Genomic DNA, 22,245 nt, shown 5'->3' on the forward strand with positions numbered 1-22,245 from the left:
TCATGAAGCTGGTTGAGAGAATGCCAAGAGTGTGCAAAGCTGTCAAGGCAAAGGGTGGATTTTTGAAGAATCTCAAATACAACAAATATTTTGATTTGTTTAACACTTTTTTGGTTACAACATGATTCCATGTGTTATCTCATAGTTTTGATGTATTCACTACTATTCTACAATGTAGAAAATGGTAAAAATAAAGAAAAACCCTTGAATGATTAGGTGTTCTAAAACTTTGGACAGGTACTGTACATCTTAAACTTTATTACATTATTAGAAAATTACATTAGCTAAAGGTCTGACTTGTACTTAACGCTCAAGTCTGATATTCTTATCTAGATTTAGATGAACCAGTCCAGTGCCCTGTGTTTCCAACTCTTATTCATTGTGGCCGCTGTGTGCGTCACAGAAGCCCTATTTCTCCGAAGTCTAAAGGACAAGGTCTTCATAATCTTTTACCATGTCACTAAAGAGTTGTGTATGAAATTTATCCACTTATTCCATTAATCCACTTATTCCGTTAACCTATTTGTTATACTGCATGCAACACACAGAGAACCAGGTCAGGAAAGTGCAGCCTTGGTTTCCCACTGAGACCTGGCTGGTAGATTATTGTTAAGAAATATGAGCGGACTTTGATCATTTCCTGGGCCGAGAGAATGAGGAAGTGAAACAAGTAAATACATAAATACTGTGTGTGTGTATGTGTTTAGGAAGCCGTTATTTTCCAGTGGTATAAACAAATGGAGGCTGGTCTTGAGAACACTTAAAACTATACAAGTATGTATTTAAATCATCTTTGCATTGATAAACATATAATTTGTATAGGCTGTCATAAAGACCCCAAAAGTCAGTTCCATTATGTAAACGTCATAATACCATGGGAAACCGTCAAGGATATAGACTTAAAGAAATCCCTTTTCCCCCAACAACATCCAGATGGCCACTGATAGATCCATTAGGGTTTGGGAAGGTTGCAGAGAGATTGCAGAGAGAGGTGAACAGTGTCAATATATGATCACAATCCATTAACCAAAAGGCAGTAAGTGTAAGTGACATCTTTTTGTGTAGATGGAATGAAGTTGCCTAAAGACATTGATCAGAGATTGGTTTAGTGTTTTTCCCTCTATTGATCAAGGTTGGGATTTGTGAAAGGTACGCTGGTCTTGGATCTGTGCTTTTCAGGCAACTTCCTTACAGAGCTGTCCTTTTGCTCATTGGTGGAGACCGGAGTTGTGAAGGAAAATTGCGATTTAAGTGTGATTTATTTCAGTGATAAACAACGTACGAGTGGTGGTCTCTTGATAGGTAGCTTGAGCTATCAGTTAAGAACCCTGTTTGTGAATCAGTAGTGTGATTGGAGGTTTGGGCTGTCAGTCTTGACTCCTGTGTCTGTGTAGGTAGTCAGTCAGGAGGGTGGGGTAGTCTGTCATGACGCCTGTGGCTCCTGCTTCGAACGCCGCCTCGATGTCCGGATCCTCATTGCAGACGAACAGGTGCACCTGAGGACAGAGAGGGCCAGACGTCAGTTATCCCACATACTACAGATTACTATAAAATACTACAATACTTACTATAGAATTGTATAGTAAACTTTTGTTTACTGTAGAATACTGTACTACGCACTGTAGTATCCCTCGATCATGTGTAGTACCTTTACTTTATAATGTTGTAGTATAGTATAGAATACTACAGCGAATACTACAGTATTATCCGTCAAAATAAGCACTGTAGTAAATACTACAGTAATGTCCGCAAAAACACGACACTTTTTTAAAACTATAGTAAATACAATTTTTGTATTTAACTTTTATTTTGAAAAGGAGTCAATGCTGAGACCAAAGTCCCTTTTCCAGATGAGCCCTGTATAAGCACCACAATACACAACTAAACACATTAAACTACACATTCATATACAGGTTATTATACACAACAATACACAAAAAGCTAAACAAAAAAACAGACGCATTCTTCAGTAAAAATGTTCCCTAACAAACAACCGCTTGAAATGCCATAGCGGCACAAATTCCTCAAAATTTTAAATGTATTGTAGATCATTCCACAAGTAAGGTGCAAGGTAATTAAAGGCTGATTTACCTAACTATCTGGATACCAAAGGAGTCTCCTGAGTTAACCAACCCTGAACGGGTTTGATAACTTATCATTTTAAATCTTAACAGTGATGTTAGGTAAGTCGGAAGTTTCTGGAGCAGGGCTTTGTAAACAAAAAGAGCGTAATGATGTGATCTACGTGACTTCAAAGAGGTGATGAGGAACTACAGTATTGAAATTTGCATATACCCGCCCCCATTCCCCTCACCCATATCCCATTTTGTGCCACCCATACAGTGCATTTAGAAAGTATTCAGGCCCCTTCTGTCAATCTGTCTCATCATATTCTCTGCTGTCACTGTGCTTCTTCTGCTTTAGCCAACACCCGCATAGCAGTTGTTTTGGCGGTGTCGGAGGTGGAACTGTGTTAGAAAAAGCACTTTAACTACATTTCTAACTCTAAATATATTACGCAATGCTAGTAGCTAAGTATTCATCCAACATTAAATGTTATGTGCTAAAAAAACGTATATCTCATAGCCATATCAAATATCTTGGATGTAAAATAGTTACGTTTGAGCTGAATATTGAGAGTTGAGAAATAAATAATTATACCTACAGAAAGCTGAGACCCTCCTCTCTTCGACAGGGACAAGGGGATGAAGCTAGTTGTACGTTTAGAAATAATTTCTCTCGAGCGCATGGGGAGTGAGGTGAGTTGCTGCTCATTGCAGCAGCAGGCCCCAGGGAGGTAACAGGCACATTGGGAGGACAGACACTTTCATTACAGGAATTATGAGGATAATGCACTTTACTGTTTGACCAAATCCTGGTTTCACATGCTGACCAGACAGGACACGTCGCGTGCGCAAGCTTTGCAAAATACATTTAGAAATCCATGCTATTCAATTATTGCGCCAACGAACATCTGTGATGCCAAGGACTAAAATAGAACCCCTTTATATTTCTGATTCAGATCGCGCTGAGAATCCTGCCTCTCCCATCTCCTCATTGGTTTATAGAAGCAGGTACCCACATGCCATCTCCTCATTGGTTATCACGTGGGTGATTGAAAGACGAACTATTTTGCCGGTCGTCGTGGTAATACTATGAAAGTTTAGATGCCAATCACCATATAAGTTCAAAGATGAAAAAGCCTGGAAGGAGGAGAGATGACTAGAAACGATTCGGTTGGCCGTTTTATGTGTGGATTAATTGTCGAGAGTAGAGGACATTGTGTATTTCACGTAACATAACTCAATGTTTATTTCCCAGGACAAATTAGCAAGCTAGCTAAATAGGACAAATTAGCTAGCAAGTGCAAGCTAACTAGCTAAAAATTGCCATACATGTTTAATGCTTTTCGACCTGTCCCCAAATTAATGTCATTGGTTCATAGTTTGTTTTGATATTTTAACCTGCATGTCTTGATTGCGTTTGGTGTAGGGGGAAAACAATTTTTTATGCACGATAGCGCACGATGGCGCACGTGCGCAGCCGGTTTGGGTTCCGTGTCAGCCACCCAAAAAATATGAAGTGTTGAGTGAGGTGACAAATTTCCATATTTTACATCCCATGATCTTGGCTGTCTAACTGATGACAGAGTCGGAGCAGGTCTCTTTGCTGATGTTTGACTTTGAATGTGAGTTTGCCTCAGTCTATCAGAAAACCGGGCCAGCCCATCTTGGTAGGGGGGGCCGGCCATTGCCCACTGATCATCCAAAAGCCCAACATATATCAGTATAACAGAGAAATTCCACTAAAATCGGGCTGGATTGAACCCCCTCCTAGGTTTGCCCCTTGCCCTACACACTCACAGTGTCTACAGTTCTTAAAGGGCTGGATAAGGGAAAGTGGGCTGTAACAGGAGCTCTGCTGAGCCTACTGAAGGCCATGACATACTGAAGAGGTAGAAGTTAGCAGAAGGGGCTAGGAAGTGATGGAAGTAACAAATATGATGATAAAGATGCTAACAGTAATGATGATTATGATGCTTGCTCTGTACCTGAATTCCTCTGTTGGCCAGATGTTTGAATAGACTCTTCTTCATCGTTAATCTGGAACAACATGAAACATTTTCAGGTGGTTTAATCTTTTATCAAAGCTTATATATGGTCTGTTGCTTTTAGTAGGGAAACGGAACTGCTTTGTTACTGTAGTAAATGTACCCACTTCTCTATCAGATAGATGACCATTCTGTTCTTCAGAAGACGCTCCTCAGGAATATATGTCCTGCACCAAACAGAATGAGATTAGATAGTTACAATTTACGGCGCGCGCGCACACACACACACACACACAGGGTTGCCAGACAGAAAGAACGATAGAAAGCTCTCTGTCACCACACATCCGTGTGCACCTATACTCAAAGATAAACATATGACCACACACATCCATGCACAGACATAACAGATGATGCTGAAGTCAGATGATGCTGAAGGCAGATGATGGTGAAGGCAGATGGGTACTGTATCAGCACATGAACTTTGAAACCAATACGCAAAAAAACACACATGGCGCGCGCGCACACACACACACAAACCTGTTGATAATGCGGGGGAGGTAGAACTGCAAGAAGCTCTCCCCCAGCGGTACAAAGGGCAGCAGGCCGCTGTAGTAAAGGAGGAGCAGCTGTAGCCCTCGTCTCATGCTGAAACTATAGGGCATGGTGGAGTTCTACAAGGAGAGAGGGAGAGCAGAGCGAGAGGGAGGGAGGGGAGGAGAGGTGAGTGAGAGATGGAGGAATGGGGATAGAAGAGAGCAGGATGGACAGGGAAGAGAGAGGGTGGGTTGAGAGAGTGCAAGAAAAAATGTATCTCTAGGACAGGAGTTAGAGACCCCTGGTTCAGTTTATTGCATCTCCCCCTAGATGACACTTACAGTTCTGCGGCACTTTTTCATAATGGTAGAGTCTACAGTCGCCCACACTGTGAGGTTCTCTCTATCATACTGTTTCACCATGTTGGACACCTGAGAGAGACAGAAGAAGGTATGGAGAGAGAAGAGAGAGACGGAAGAGAGATGTTCGGAGACCGGTGAGGAGAGTTATTTGAGTTATTCGTTGCCTGTGACTTAGCCATTCAGCAAATCTGTGAAACCTATTGTTATTCGTACATAATTGTTTCCCTGACATGGTCAAATAACTCAAGCATAGATTGGTCACTTTTCTTCTAATTTGGCACACGGAAACTGATTGGCCTATAGGTGGCACTGTTATAAGCGGTCTCACTTAAACCCTCATATCCATTGCCCTGTTTGACCTAAGTGTCTTTCCTCATGCTGAACAAATTTGCCACAAGGACCCACAAGGCCTGTCAGGATATTTTTGTTCATCCATCTTGGGAATTTTGGAAAACCTTCCAAAAATGCATTGTCATGAACAACAAGTCCAAATAACGCCGAGCTAGAGGATTGGTTAATGACCAATCAAAAATCAGATTTTACGTGTCCATTTACATCCTTTGTAAACCCACTTCACAATGGCCTATCAACCTGAAACTGCTATCATGGACGTCTCTAAGATGAACCACAATGAAATTGGCATTGATTACTCAAAAAACAAGGTTACTATTAACAACGCATTCTTGGCACATGTAACACTTGTGCTCAAAATCATCTGCAATCATCTTCTCCTCATGAAAACCAGTAGCATCCCACCCTGCATCCCCCTGCTGGCTTGCTTCTGATGCTTGTTCCTGGTTGGTCCGTCCCTGGATGGGAGACCAGATGCTGCTGGAAGTGGTGTTGAAGGGCCAGTAGGAGGCACCCTTTCCTCTGGTCTATGGCAGTGATTGGGGACATTCCCGTGTAGGGTGCATGTGTTTCGGATGGGACGTTAAACGGGTGTCCTGACTCGGTGGTCACTAAAGATCCCTTGGCACTTAGGGGTGTTAACCCCAGTGTCCTAAATTAAAAATCTGGCCACCTAATCATCCCCAGCTCACAATTGGCTAATTCATCTCCTCTCCCCTGTAACTATTCCCCAGGTTGTTGATGAGAATGTTCTCAGTCAACTTACCTGGTAAAATAAGCGTTAAAATTAACCTTAAGTCAGATTCAGTCCAGATTTTGTATTTAGACTCATTACATCTGTCTTTAATGGTTTTAGTTGCTGTACTCAAATATGGCTGCACTGTACCTATAAATGCATAGCACATATGCTAATGATAAAAATACTTTAAAAATATTCTCACGAACCATGGTAATGCTTTCACTGATTTCACATTTTACTTTGAGCCTTTATTTAACTAGGCAAGTCAGTTAAGAACAAAATTCTTATTTACAATGATGGCCTATCCCGGCCAAGCCCAGACACTGGGCCAATTGTGCGCTACCCTATGGGACTCCCAATCATGGAGCCTGGATTCGAACCAGGGACTGCAATGATGCCTCTTGTGCTGAGATGCAGTGCCTTAGTCCGCTGCACCACTCAGGAGCTTGCACATAAATATAGTTCCTACATGATATAGTGCTTGCTTTGTTATCCAACTATTTTGTCTCCTTTCTGTCATCCTGTGAACCCGTTCATTGTTGCTCGCAGACATATTTATAAAGTATATTCTGTAAATAAAGCGGGGTCACTTTAAAACAATGTAAAAGTGTAAAGTTGAAATTTGATTTAAAAAGTTGGATTTGATTCAATTCAGCTTAGTCCTGTACTTTCTCCATCAGCAAGCTGTTGTCCTCTTTGATCTCGATGTTGACTGGCATCTTAGGAAACTTCCTGAACACTTCCTCCAACAGGGTGAACTTCCTGTCTGTACCGGTGCTGTAGTGGCCTGGTGTGGGAACGGAAGAAGAAAGGGAGAGGATGGGAGGGAGAAGGGTGAGGTAGTGAGTGTCATCATAATCCACACACACACGGACGCATATACGCACACATTGGTGCGAAAACCTCACATGGAGCTTTTGTCTATGCCATCGACCCACTTCTGTCAGAGAAGTAGGGTGGATGAATGTGTGCATCTGTGTGTGTGTGTGTGTGTGTGTATTACCTCGATTAGATCGACAGCGTTATTGCATTTTGGTACACCAGAAGTACATTAATTTCCAATGGAATTGTCTTGCAGAGGCAGTTGCAGTGTGTTCTGTATGGTGCAAGGTATGCATACAATTGTATGCTTAGGCTTGAAAGAAATAGTAGCAAAAGATGAATGTTGAACTTTCAGTTGCACACTTAGCCACAAAAAAACATTGGATTACATAATGGGAGAAAAAGACTATTGAAATTATTACGCGGCATTGATGCAATGACAAGGTTGGTCTGATCGAGACATACACTGCATCACCAAAAGTACGTGGACACCCTTCAAATAAATGGATTGGGCTATTTCTGCCACACCCGTTGCTGACAGATGTATAAAATCAAGCACACAGCCATGCAATCACCTTTGACAAACAGTGGCAGTAAAATGGCCCGTACTGAAGTGACTTTCAATGTGGCACCGTCATAGGATGCCACCTTTCCAACAAGTCAGTTCATCACATTTCTGCCCTTTTAGAGCTGCATTGGTCAACTGTAAGTGTCTTTATTGGGAAGTGGAAACGTCTAAGAGCAACAATGGCACAGCCACCAAGTGGTAGGCCACACAAGCTCACAGAACGGGATCGCCGAGGGCTGAAGCACGTAGCGCGTAATAATCATTTGTCCTCGGTTGCAACACTCACTACCAAGTTTCAAACTGCTTCTGGAAGCAACATCAGTACAATAACTGTTCATCGGGAAATGGGTTTCCATGGCCGAGCAACCACACACAAGCCTAAGATCACCATGTGCAATGCCAAGCGTCAACTGGAGTGGTGTGAAGCTCACCGCCATTGGACTCTGGAGCAATTGTGATGAATCACAATTCACCATCTGGCATTCAGACAGACAAATCTGGGTTTGGCGGATGCCAGGAGAACGCTACCTGCCCCAATGCATAGTGCCAACTGTAAAGTTTGATGGAGGAGGAATAATGGCCTGTGGCTGTTTCATGGTTCAACCTAAGCCCTTTAGTTCCAGTGAAGGGAAATCTTAACGCTTCCGCAAACAATGACATTCTAGATGATTCTGTGCCTCCTGCATTAAGCCCTGACCTCAACCCTATTGAACACCTTTGGGATTTATTGGAATCGCCCAACTTCAGTGCCCAATCTCACTAATGCTTTTGTGGCTGATTGGAAGCAAGTCCCAGCTACAATGTTCCAACATCTAGTGGAAAGCCTTCCCAGAGGAGTGGAGGCTGTTATAGCAGCAAAGGGGGGAATAACCCCATATTAATGCCTATGATTTTGGAATGAGATGTTTGATGACCAGGTGTCCACATCATTTTGGCCATGTAGTGCGTGTGTGTATGTATTACAGTGGATACCTGCATAAAATGTGACCTCCAGTCTGTCCTTTTGCAGGGGTAACTCCTGAAAAGAAAACACAATTAGTATTGTATAATACAAAATGAATGAACTGTCTCATTACTGACTTAAGTTGTATGGAACCGCTTATAAAAGCTCATAAACACTTAAGTTGTATGGAACAGATTAAAAAGGGGGGCCTACATGTACACATATTATAATATATACACATTCAGGTCAGAGTAGCTAAGGTACCACAAAGAGCGTTCAAGCAACAATCAAGGAGAGTTTAACATTGCATTTATATGGTTTTAATATACATTTGACCTCTGACCTCTAGGTTTAGGGAGGAGATGGTGACATCATGGCCGGTCTGCCTCAGGAGGTTTTCATCATGTGACACGACCACATGACCATCCCGGGTCAGGTGACAGTCCAGTTCCAGCATTCCTGTACCCTGCTCCACTGCACTGAGGGTGGGGGGGGGGGGGGGTTAAATGCTGACACCCGCATAGCTGTTGATTTGATGGTGTCTTAGGTGGAACTGCGTTAGAGCTGGCACCCGGCATCATTATATTGTGCCACTGGCACATTAGTACAGTTCCAATACTAGAATGTGTGATATGTGTGATACAATCTACATATCGATTAGGTTGATATATTTTGTTTAATGATTTTCAATATGAGTTTCATTATTTCTATACAGCCTACACTTTCTAGTTCTGAACTTCTAACATGAGTGGGACGGGTGTGGCTTTGTGACAATGTCCACACGAGCAGCTGCTCACCGATTTGAAACACCGCCAAAACATTTACATAAGTACTGTATTCACACCCCTGAGTCAATTAGGTGATAATGGCGGTGTTTGGAGGGTATATTGGCATGGGTGTTTGTCGAGGACCGGCAAACTGTGCCAATGTATCCTCCAAACACCGGCATTATCACTTTTATACAACGGGTTACCAACATATTCAAATAATGATTGACATATTTTCATTAAAAAAATTATTTTGATGAATTTCTTCATACTATTTGATCCGTCCACAAGATATAGTCCCGATACAAATCTAGGGTTGCTATCCAAGCCGGCTGGTCATTTCTTCTATCGGTTTGGTTGCCAGAGACTCAACCCAGTTGTTCAGTCTATTTGTTCCAAATTGTTCTAGTCGTTCGTTCTAAATGTTCCATTACCATAGTGGCTGGCAACATTCTTATCCCTTGCATTCTAGCTAGCCAACTACGGCTAATTTACAGTCATGTCAAACAGTGCAGCCAGAATAATAGCAAATTAGCTTAATTTGCATTTGTTTAAGTTGCTTTCTAGTGTCATTTATTTGTTGAAAACAAAATGTTAATCTAAAAGAAATGTGAGATAATGTCTAGATGCTTTTTTTTTTTTTCAAGTTTATAATTGCATGGCCCAGTTGAGACAGTTGATTGCGCAGCCAGATGGAACATGGTAAATAGGCATTTTAACATCATAGATTTAACTGGTGGTAATTTATGGAATATACACTGGCTTGAATGAGGTTTTAACCAATCAGCATTCAGGATTCAAATCAAATCAAATGTTATTTGTCACATGCGCCAAATACAACATGTGTAGACCTTGCCGTGAAATGCTTACTTACAAAGCCCTTAACCAATAATGCTGTTCAAGAAATAGAGTTAAGAAAATATTGACTAAATAAGCTAAAGTAAAAAATTAAAAACACAATAAATAACAATAATGAGGCTATAATGTAGGGGGTGTACTGGTACCGAGTCAATGCGTGGGGGTACAGGTTAGTCAAGGTAATTTGTACATGTACAGTGGGGCAAAAAAGTATTTAGTCAGCCACCAATTGTGCAAGTTCTCCCACTTAAAAAGATGAGAGAGGCCTGTAATTGTCATCATAGGTACACTTCAACTATGACAGACAAAATGAGAAAAAAAAATCCTGGAAATCACATTGTAGGATTTTTAATGAATGTATTTGCAAATTATGATGGAAAATAAGTATTTGGTCACCTACAAACAAGCAAGATATCTGGCTCTCACAGATCTGTAACTTCTTCTTTAAGAGGCTCCTCTGTCCTCCACTCGTTACCTGTATTAATGGCACCCGTTTGAACTGGTTATCAGTATAAAAGACACCTGTCCACAACCTCAAACAGTCACACTCCAAACTCCACTATGGCCAAGACCAAAGAGCTGTCAAAGGACACCAGAAACAAAATTGTAGACCTGCACCAGGCTGGGAAGACTGAATCTGCAATAGGTAAGCAGCTTGGTTTGAAGAAATCAACTGTGGGAGCAAATATTAGGAAATGGAAGATATACAAGACCACTGATAATCTCCCTCGATCTGGGGCTCCACGCAAGATCTCACCCCGTGGGGTCAAAATTATCACAAGAACGGTGAGCAAAAACCCAAGAATCACACGGGGGGACCTAGTGAATGACCTGCAGAGAGCTGGGACCAAAGTAACAAAGCCTACCATCAGTAACACACTACGCCGCCAGGGACTCAAATCCTGCAGTGCCAGACATGTACCCCTCATTAAGCCAGTACATGTCCAGGCCCGACTGAAGTTTTCTATAGAGCATTTGGATAATCCAGAAGAAGATTGGGAGAATGTCATATGGTCAGATGAAACCAAAATATAATTTTTTGGTAAAAACTCAACTCATCGTGTTTGGAGGACAAAGAATGCTGAGTTGCATCCAAAGAACACCATACCTACTGTGAAGCATGGGGGTGGAAACATCATGCTTTGGGGCTGTTCTTCTGCAAAGGGACCAGGACGACTGATCCGTGTAAAGGAAAGAATGAATGGGGCCATGTATCGTGAGATTGAGTGAAAACCTCCTAACAGCAAGGACATTGAAGATTAAACGTGGCTGGGTCTTTCAGCATGACAGTGATCCCAAACACACCGTCTGGAAAATGAAGGAGTGGCTTCGTAAGAAGCATTTCAAGGTCCTGGAGTGGCCTAGCCAGTCTCCAGATCTCAACCCCATAGAAAATCTTTGGAGGGAGTTGAAAGTCCGTGTTGCCCAGCAACAGCCCCAAAACATCACTGCTCTAGAGGAGATCTGCATGGAGTAATGGGCAAAATACCAGCAACAGTGTGTAAAAACCTTGTGAAGACGTTTGACCTCTGTCATTGCCAACAAAGGGTATATAGCAAAGTATTGAGATAAACTTTTGTTATTGACCAAATACTTATTTTCCACCATAATTTGCAAATAAATTCATAAAAAAATCCTACAATGTGATTTTCTGGATTTTTTTTGTCATTTGGATTTTTTTTTGTCATTTGTCATAGTTGAAGTGTACCTATGATGAAAATTACAGGCCTCATCTTTTTAAGTGGGAGAACTTGCACAATTGGTGGCTGACTAAATACTTTTTTGCCCCACTGTAGGTAGGGGGTAAAGTGACTATGCATAGATAATAAACAGCGAGTAGCATCAGTGTAGAAACAAAAGTTGGGTGACTGGAGTCTTGAACTTTAAACTCTCGACCCGCTCCACTACAGCCCGTTGATGTTAATGGAGGCCTGTTCGGCCCTCCTTTCCCTGTAGTCCACGGTCAGTACACATTGAGGGAGAGGTTGTTGTCCTGGCTCCACACTGCCAGGTATCTGACATCCTCCCTATAGGCTGTCTCATCGTTGTTGGTGATCTGGCCTACCACTGTTGTGTAGTCAGCAACTTAACAGTGGTGTTGGAGTTGTGCTTGGCCACACAGTCGTGGGTGAACATGGAGTACAGGAGGGGACTCATCATGAGGGGCCCAATCTTAGTCCTGTATTGATGCTTTGGCTGTTTGATGGTTCGTCTGAGTGCATAGTGGGATTTCTTATGAGTCCAGATTAGTGTCCTGCTCCTTGAAAGCGGAAGCTCTAGCCTTTAGCTCAGTGCGGATGTTGTCTGTAATCCATGGCTTCTGGTGGGGATATGTACGAACGATCACTGTGGGGGATGATGTCGTAGATGCACTTATTGATGAAGCCGGTGACTGAGGTGGTATGCTCCTCAATGCCATTGGATGAATCCCAGAACATATTCCAGTCTGTGCTAACAAAACAGTCCTGTGGCATATCATCCGTGTCATCTGACCACTTCCATATTAAGTGAGTCAATGGTACTTCCTGCTTTAGTTTTTGCTTGTAAGCAGGAATCAGAAGGATAGCATTATGGTCAGATTTGCCAAATGGAGGGCGAGGGAGAGCTTTGTATGCATCTCTGTGTGTGGAGTAAAGGTGCTCTAGAGTTCTTTTCCCTCTGGTTGCACATGTGACATGCTGGTAGAAAAGAGCGCAGTTTATAGATGAGCATTTTCTTGTTTGCTTATGGCCTTATACAGCTCATTGAGAGCGGTCTTAGTGCCAGCATAAGTTTGTGGTGGTAAATAGACAGCTACGAATAATAGAGATGCAAACTCTCTTTGTAGAAAGTGTGGTCTACAGCTTATCATGAGGTACTCTACCTCAGGCAAGCAATACCTCAAGACTTCTTTAATATTAGACATCGCGCACCAGCTATTATTGACAAATAGACACACCTCTCAAAGTTTTCTGTCCTGCCGATGCACGGAAAACCCAGCCAGCTCTATATTATCGGTGTCGTCGTTCAGCCATGACTCAGTGAAACATAAGATATTAGACCCACCTGTTGTATAATACACTGTAGAAGAACCTTTGGCATCGATTACAGCTGTGAGTCTTTGGGTGAGTCTCTAAGAGCTTTCCACACCTGGATTGTGCAACATTTGCCCATTATTAGTTTCAAAATTCTTCAAACGGTCAAATTTGTTGTAGATTTTCAAGTAGAGTTAAGTCAAAACTGTAACTCAGCCACTCAGGAACATTTACTGTCTCTTGGTAAGCAACTCCAGTGTAGATTTGGCATTGTGTTTTAGGTTATTGTCCTGCTGAAAGGTGAAGTCATCTCCCAATGTCTGGTGATAAGTAGACTGAAACAGGTTTAGCCTTTGCTTAGCTCCGTTCTGTATATTTTTTTACCCTGAAAATCTCCCCTGTCCTTAACGATTACAAGCATACCCATGACATAATGCAGCCACCGCAATGCTTGAAAATATGGAGAGTGGTTCTCAATAATATGTTGTATTGGATTTGCCACAAACATAACAGTTAGTATTCAGGACAAAAAGTTAATAGCTTTGCCACATTTTTTACAGTATTACATTATTGCCTTGTTGCAAACAGGATGCATGTTTTGGAATATTTTTTATTATGTAAATGCTTCCTTCTTTTCACTCTGTAAATTAGGTCAGTATTGTGGAGTAACTACAATGTTGTTGATCCTTCCTCAGTTTTCTCCTATTACAGCCATTAAACTCTTAACTATTTTAAAGTCAACATTGGCCTCATGGTGAAATCCCTGAGCGGTTTCCTTCCTCTCTGGCAACTGGGTTAGGAAGGGCATCTGCATCTTTGTAGTGACTGGGTGTATTGATACACGGGGCTCTATTTTAACAAATCTAACGCAATGGTCCATCTTAGCGTTGTCCGTAGCGCTGTAGGTTCGTTCGGGGCTGTGTCAGAAATATTTTTGATATTTTCACAACCATAATTATCGGTGCAGTTGCTGCCGTTGGCACGAAAGGCCTGGGTTTTGATGAATAAACAAGTTGTTTGTGTGTCGAGGCTTGGCCCTTCAATGGCCAATCATATCGCGCTCCATGGCTAAACATGTGGTTGCTTCAAATTGTGTATTTGCACCCTGGTCTCAGAGCATTTCATATTATTCTGTACGTATGACACGTTACATTTCATATGGTATGTATTCATTTGTGGTTGTCCATCATCCATTTCGTATGATATGTTATGAATTACAATTGTTATATGTTACAAATTGCAACGTGTACAATATGTTAAGAATTGCAATTGGTATAATGTGTTACAAATTTTCTAAACGTATGATATGTTTTGAATTTCAATTTGTTGTGGCTAGCATTAGCTTGGTGGCTAATGCAAACTTTACCTAGGGGTTAAGATTAGGGTTAGGAGTTAAATTAAAGGATTATGGTTAGGAGAAGAGCTAGCTAAAAGGGTTAAGGTTAGGGTTATGGGAAGGGTTAGCTAACGTGCTAAGTTGTTGCAAAGTAGCTGAAACAAAAATTAAGTAGTTACAAAGTTGCTTATTAGCTAAAATGATCAAGTTTTCCGTGATGAGATTCGAGCACGCAACCTTTGAGTTGAAAGACGTTTGCGTTTTACTTGCCCCTTTCAATAATCTAAAAGTACAACCAAATTCCAATGGACATTTTTGGTTTCAATTCAGTTTTGCTCTTCACTGAGCCCAGAACCAGCAGCACAGGGCCAAACAGGTGTTGTACCTCGTTTCCTTCCTTCAGAGGACAGTAGATATTAGTTATAACGTTAAGTTCCCTTTCAGTCAAGTACTCTCCGTACTACACAAGTATGGGGAACTAGAATCCAAACCCAAGCCGGGCCCAATGGATACCAAATGAAATGTCCCATGGCAGACCGCCCAGTGGTCTGGGTATTGCACACACTGCGTGCTTCCTAATGACCCTATTCTCCGAGCTGTAAGCACGCTGTGGGCAAAACTGGGAGCAGTGACATCCAAGAGATAAAACTTCATAAAAGTGTGTGGTGATGCCCAACTCACCGCAGCACAAATATCCCAAACGTTCTTTAAATAACTCCCCTGCGCAGCGGGAGTTGCCACAGGACCACACCCAACAGCCGATTAATCTCCACAAACCAAGGTTGCTTGGGTCAACAGGGAGCCACAAGAATCAACGACAAGCCCCCCAGGCGCAAAATCGCCAATGTGGGCTGAATCAGCTCCACTGGGGGAAATGTGTAAAGGAGGGTCCAAGGCCACTGGTGCGCCAGTGTGTCTGTTTCCAATGGAGAGCTCGGGTCCCTCGTTGAGAAAAACAGTCGGCAATGCACATTTTCTCGAGATGCATAAAGATCTACGTCGGCCCTGCCAAACATTTGCCCTTATCTGGGAGACTACCCAGATGTGTAGCCTCCACTGCTGAGAAATAGGGTCCCACCTGAATAAAAGATCTGCACCCAAAATGAGGATAGTGGGGAAATATGTGCACTCTGCACCACTGTCCATACCCTTCGAATTGAGTTGCCTTCGTATAGCGCACTTCGGCGCCCTTCGGGGGATGCGTCTGTCTTGAACACCTTGCGGGATACAACTCAGCCCATGGGAGCCCCCTGACAATAGCAGAGGGTCCCACCACCGGGCCTGAACCCATTGGCCTAACAGGGACACCCGATGCAACAGCTTAGGCTGTGAGATGCATCAAGGTGAGTGGCTAGCACTTAGCACTGGAAGGGCCGCATCAACAGTAGCCGAAGGGGAACGACTTCCATTACAGAAGCCAAAATTTGGCTAAGCAGAGCTGGAACCCAGACACCCACCATGGGGATATAAAAGTGTGATCCGCAAGTGAGTCTAGCTCGTGACCCAAAACGTAATGCGCTGAGATGGAGTCAGATGGCTCTTTTCTGGTTTCTTATGAATCCTAGAGACTGAATATGGGACAGTAGCATGAATGTGTGTAATACCAGCCAATCTGCTGTAATAGCCGGCGGCTCGTGAACATTCAGAATATACTGTATAGACTGAGGTGCTTGCTGAGGGCACGTAGGTCTCGAATGTGATGTACAGTCCCGTCCCTTTTCGGAACAAGGTAATACTATATCTTCAAGATAGGAACCACTCAGATTACCTGCTTCTGGAGACAGGAGGATATTTCCTCGCTCAAAACCGGCGCTGAGGACTCGTGAACAGTCGAAGTGAAGATGCTGCAGAAGTGTGGGGAAGCCACAACAAATTGTAGCTTGTACCCCGACATCCCTATTGGCATGATCCAGGGTGACACTACGTATGCACGCCAGAAATGCAATCTGAATGCCATCTATTTTTCCATTTCCACCACTTTTGACAGCCCACGAGACTTTGTGTGGGATAATAGCAAGGTTGTGTCCACCACTGCTAATTCCCCTGACTCTGCTACCAACAACCACTTAAAGGGAAAAGGGGGCTCCTGCAAGGGCTGAGGTAGTGCCTCGTCTGGACTGTAAACCAAACGTTGGGGCACCTTTGTCAAAGTAATGTTTTTGTGGAGGGGCGCATTGGTCGCTCACACCCGTGCCAAGGACCATCGTTCTGGGTGTTACCTGAGCCAAGTGCTCAGGGGCTGTTTCCTCACCGGATGTGCTTGGGGAAATCTACTACATTTCACACGCCAGAAGTTATGCATCCTAGCTGACGTTAGGCAATAAGCTTTTTAGTCTAAGCTAGCTAGCCTCTTTGACTGCAGCATGGTCCGTTTAGAATAGCCAAGTGACTTAACTCTACACATACCAAACAAGAGAACAACCCAAGCAACTCCACCATGGGACGTCAGGAATAACTAGTAATAGCTAGCTCGCGGCGGCGAGTTAGCCAATGTGGCTAGCACGCTATGCAGCGCATGTTTAGCTAGCCCGGTCTCGAAAGTCTACTTAGGACCGGATCACCAGGGTGGGACCAGACCCTTCATTAAAAAAGATTCTGGGAAGAGAGGCAAGCAGTGTTTGACCAAGGCAGACACAGGTGGCGGGGGGGGGGGGGGGGGGGGGTACACACTGAACCTGGCCGCCCTCTCTTTGAGTAGCCTTCAGTAACCGGCGACAAGAGCTCATAGGAGCCGGGTTGGGTGCAGGCAGCTACCACATACACCACACCCAGGGAGACAAGACATTTGCTCCAACCAAAGACCATCTCCGCGTCCCGCAACTCAGACTCAGCCGAGGTACAAGCAACCGGGAGAGGAAGACACTATCGGAAACACCAAGGCCCCTCAAGAACGCTACACGATTGTCAAGAGAACCCGCGGTTTGGACTAGCAGAACAGTGCCAACTGGGGGCAAGACACAGTTAGTGAAACCGTCCCCTAGGGCAACACACAAACTGATTTGAGCGATGGCAGCCAGAGAATGTACAGAGCTGAGACATACAAGACAACAAAGGTGAATTTATTTTTATTAATTTGGGCATGGTTCCGACCCAGTTTGTTAGCTTTCATCGTGTTGGTCGTGTTAGCCATCTTGCTCATTGCTACAGCCAGGCCAAGCAATCCATAGAATAACTAACTGGTTTGCACTCAACGGATGAGCACCCGCTACCACAAAGTGACAGTTTAGTTGGCAAAAAGTCAGCCTCATGTTCCAAAGATGTTTGTTTTTGGCATGAATCATTCCTGCTGACATCGATGTGAAGAGCGGAAGAATTGAAGGGTTTCAGAGAGGCCTTGTCAGGCGTGATTTTAGTTATTCAATCGAAGTCGTGGGTGTGACTCACATACAGTTGTGTTGTACTGAGAGTACTGGCTGAATGGAAACCTGGTTCAGTCTGCTTTTCACCAAACACAAATTCACCTTTCAGCCGGACAATAAGCTAGAAGATAGTGAATCGCAGTGTAGGCTGCCGAGGGAGGGGGGCGGCTCATAATGTTGAATGGAATGGTATCAAACACATTAAAGACGTGGTTTCCATGTGGCTGATACCACTCCATTACAGCCATTATTATCAGCCATCCTCCCCTCAGCAGCTTCCAATGAGTGAATGTTCCTGAGTGGTCTACTTACGGTTTTGACTTAAATCTGCTTGAAAATCTATGGCGAGACATGAAAATGGCTGTCTAGCAATGATCGACAACCAAATTGACAGAGCTTGAAGTATTTTTTTAAAAGAATAAATGGGCAAATATTTCACAATCCAGGTGTGCAGAGCTCTTAGAGACTTACCCCAAAAGAATCACATCTGTAATTGCTGTCAAAGGTGTTTAACATGCATTGACTCACTTAATAAAAAATACAAATAAATGTATTTTGTGTATATCGTTGAAAAACAACATTAAATCCAATTTAATACCACTTTGCAAAACAATCAATGTGAAGAAATCAAATGGGGGGGGGTGAATACTTATGATAAGCACTGTAACTGATCTGAAGTCAGGTTTTGGTTAGGGTTGGTCACTTACTGTGTGAAGGCCTCCATGGTGCTCTCTATCCTCTCGCCACTTCCTGACAACACAGATCAGAAGAAAAGCAGAGAATATCAGTGTCCTATCCAGCTCCAAGACTCTTGCTCTACAGTGCCTTGCGAAAGTATTCGGCCCCCTTGAACTTTGCGACCTTTTGCCACATTTCAGGCTTCAAACATAAAGATATAAAACTGTATTTTTTGGTGAAGAATCAACAACAAGTGGGACACAATTATGAAGTGGAATGACATTTATTGGATATTTCAAACTTTTTTAACAAATCAAAAACTGAAAAACTGGGCGTGCAAAATTATTCACCCCCCTTAAGTTAATACTTTGTAGCGCCACCTTTTGCTGTGATTACAGCTGTAAGTCGCTTGAGGTATGTCTCTATCAGTTTTGCACATCGAGAGACTGAATTTTTTTCCCATTCCTCCTTGCAAAACAGCTCGAGCTCAGTGAGGTTGGATGGAGAGCATTTGTGAACAGCAGTTGTCAGTTCTTTCCACAGATTCTCGATTGGATTCAGGTCTGGACTTTGACTTGGCCATTCTAACACCTGGATATGTTTATTTTTGAACCATTCCATTGTAGATTTTGCTTTATGTTTTGGATCATTGTCTTGTTGGAAGACAAATCTCCGTCCCAGTCTCAGGTCTTTTGCAGACTCCATCAGGTTTTCTTCCAGAATGGTCCTGTATTTGGCTCCATCCATCTTCCCATCAATTTTAACCATCTTCCCTGTCCCTGCTGAAAAAAAGCAGGCCCAAACCATGATGCTGCCACCACCATGTTTGACAGTGGGGATGGTGTGTTCAGCTGTGTTGCTTTTACGTCAAACATAACGTTTTGCATTGTTGCCAAAAAGTTACATTTTGGTTTCATCTGACCAGAGCACCTTCTTCCACATGTTTGGTGTGTCTCCCAGGTGGCTTGTGGCAAACTTTAAACAACACTTTTTATGGATATCTTTAAGAAATGGCTTACATCTTGCCACTCTTCCATAAAGGCCAGATTTGTGCAATATACGACTGATTGTTGTCCTATGGACAGAGTCTCCCACCTCAGCTGTAGATCTCTGCAGTTCATCCAGAGTGATCATGGGCCTCTTGGCTGCATCTCTGATCAGTCTTCTCCTTGTATGAGCTGAAAGTTTAGAGGGACGGCCAGGTCTTGGTAGATTTGGTCTGATTCTCCTTCCATTTCAATATTATCGCTTGCACAGTGCTCCTTGGGATGTTTAAAGCTTGGGAAATCTTTTTGTATCCAAATCCGTCTTTAAACTTCTTCACAACAGTATCTCGGACCTGCCTGGTGTGTTCCTTGTTCTTCACGATGCTCTCTGAGCTTTTAACGGACCTCTGAGACTATCACAGTGCAGGTGCATTTATACGGAGACTTGATTACACACAGGTGGATTGTATTTATCATCATTAGTCATTTAGGTCAACATTGGATCATTCAGAGATCCTCACTGAACTTCTGGAGAGAGTTTGCTGCACTGAAAGTAAAGGGGCTGAATAATTTTGCACGCCCAATTTTTCAGTTTTTGATTTGTTAAAAAAGTTTGAAATATCCAATAAATGTCGTTCCACTTCATGATTGTGTCCCACTTGTTGATTCTTCACAAAAAAATAGTTTTATATCTTTATGTTTGAAGCCTGAAGTGTGGCAAAAGGTCGCAAAGTTCAAGGGGGCCGAATACTTTCGCAAGGCACTGTATAAGCCTGCTTTTTTATGATCCCCACAGACTTGAAATGTGGATAGCTCAAATCAGAAAAACATATTCATCAAGATACAGTGTGACTCTGGGTCATATCAATAAAGTCACTCAGCCCTCCTGCTTGCAGCTACACCACATGCTCCAAACATTCAACTTTCACTAGTCCAGCCCATTCACAATCAACGGTTAGAGAGGAAAGGTGAAGAAGCAAGGTGACTACTACATCCTTCCGCTGTTCCTTCCTTACCTCCTCTGTGTGAGATGTGGGTGCAGTGGAAGGCAGCCCGTTTCTTCTTGTGGAGGATCTGAGGGTTCTTCAACAGGTAGAGCGACGTCAGGGTGTAGCCCCCTAGGGCCGGAAGGATAAAGTACAGGGAACTGGCCATAATCAATTCTCCTCCAAAAACAGTCCTCAAAAGTGTCCGAAGGCAATTAGGCACAGTATCAAAAGGCAGAGGTCCTTGGATCCTCCTAGACACTAACAAAAAATTAATAGGACAATTAATAGGACGCCTACAAGTGTCAGCAGTGCTGATGGGAAAAAACCTGCCAGAGTTGAGTCCCCTTGTTCTGCAAGTTGTAATAAAATACTTTGAATAGTTTTCAGCTATCCCCCACCAAGCTGCCACATAACACTGGTAACTAACAACCGATGAAGGAACCACTCCAAAACCTATTCGAGTGCATCCAAAGACACTCAATTGACCCGCTCATATTCTAAACTTCACTCGACTGTCTCTTTCACACAAATCTCTTTGCCCTTTCTGTCCTCCACTTTTACTGTGCCTCTTATTCTGATAATTCGTTTTCTCTCTCTCTCTCTCCGCCAGTCCATTGGTCACCTAGAACAGAATGTTGTGACGTGGAAAAAACAGGACTTGAAAAACTGGTACAGCCAACGGAGGCAGTTGAAGGAAGTCTCACAAGGTCCCACTCCCATTCGATTCACTCGAATGCCTAGAAAAACTATTACTCATAACCTCACCTGACGCTACTCTCCTTCCCTCCATGGGTTCTGTTTGTAGTCAACCTAACCTCCTTCGCACTCTCCCTCTTTTACCGCTCGCTCCTTCTGTAAAATCTCTCACCGTGGAACTGGGACCCACACAAAACTGTAAAATCAGTTAATGAAATACTAGTGTCAGTAGGAGCTGGCCTCTCACCTCTCTCTCTCGCTTTCCCTTCCCTGTGGCCTATATTGTTCTTCTCTCAGGCTTTACTGCCTTTTGTTACACAAACTCCCTCTTTCACCATGTGTGTGATCATGTAAATGATGGAACTATCCTGCATGAAGTGCGGCTATAAAATGCACTAAAAGCAAACCTCAAACAACATGCATTTAGGGGTGGGAATATGAATGTAATGATAACAGAATGGGTGCTACCTCAAGCAACAGATATGAGAGCTAACAGTATAGGCTGGTAAAGAGTGTGAGAGCAAGCGTTGCTACATGGCAGGTTTCGATGCCGTCAGGCACCTTTTATTTAACAAAGGATGTGTATGTAAACACACACAGACGGCATGCTTAACAAAGAATAGGTGTCAAAAGCTATGTAAATGCACTTTCACAAGCAGGCATGCAACTTCAGCAGAATACTGTATACCACAGCGTTGTTTACATCAATAGAAAATGCTGAAAGGTAGCAAACAAGTGACTGAACTAGATAAATCAGAGAGAAGCAACAGCATAGCCTGTATGCCAGAGAAATAATATTTTCACTCCCCAGTATAGCATTCCTTCCTCAACTGACATGGCCACACACAATCCAAGGTCCAGTTGAAGCAGGTGCTATAAAAAAAAGATGTAAGTCAGTCTGGTGCCCTTTGCAACCAACCAGTATATCAAAATGCAGGTCGGTCACTCAATCCTGCATTAGCTATTAAACTCAAGTCTAGCCTTGCTTTACCTATTCCCAAACCCTTGAAGTAAAGAGGCTGAGCCCTGTGGGAGAACATTGAACCCATGCAGAGACATGCCAAGGAGGAAAACGAGTAGGAATTGTTGTCCAACAGGACATACAACTTGGCTTGGAACAGGAGAACTGGAGGGAGATGACGCTGATAAGCATGTTGTGACACATTAAACAGCTAATATTACTGGAAAATTC

At 43.0% G+C, this 22,245-nt stretch overlaps 1 protein-coding gene across 2 annotated transcripts; it reads right to left on the minus strand.

Moving 5' to 3' along the window:
• Positions 1-241: 241 nt before the first annotated feature.
• LOC110539097 (lysophospholipase D GDPD3) lies at positions 242-21,518 on the minus strand. Of its 2 annotated transcripts, XM_036937963.1 has the most exons (11): positions 21,123-21,518; positions 20,385-20,486; positions 18,412-18,454; positions 8,714-8,849; positions 8,400-8,445; positions 6,706-6,824; positions 4,927-5,016; positions 4,589-4,722; positions 4,219-4,278; positions 4,052-4,103; positions 242-1,496 (listed from the first exon to the last, which is right to left on the minus strand). In XM_036937963.1, the coding sequence occupies exons 1-11, from the start codon at positions 21,145-21,147 to the stop codon at positions 1,368-1,370; spliced, it is 936 nt and encodes a 311-aa protein (XP_036793858.1). In that variant the 5' UTR covers positions 21,148-21,518; the 3' UTR covers positions 242-1,367. The 2 variants fall into 2 exon arrangements, with proteins under 2 accessions (XP_036793858.1, XP_021481747.1); XM_021626072.2 differs by having other exon boundaries at positions 20,385-21,500.
• Positions 21,519-22,245: the final 727 nt, after the last annotated feature.

This window comes from Oncorhynchus mykiss, chromosome 12 (assembly GCF_013265735.2).
Source record: "Oncorhynchus mykiss isolate Arlee chromosome 12, USDA_OmykA_1.1, whole genome shotgun sequence".
Lineage (NCBI taxonomy): Eukaryota > Metazoa > Chordata > Actinopteri > Salmoniformes > Salmonidae > Oncorhynchus > Oncorhynchus mykiss.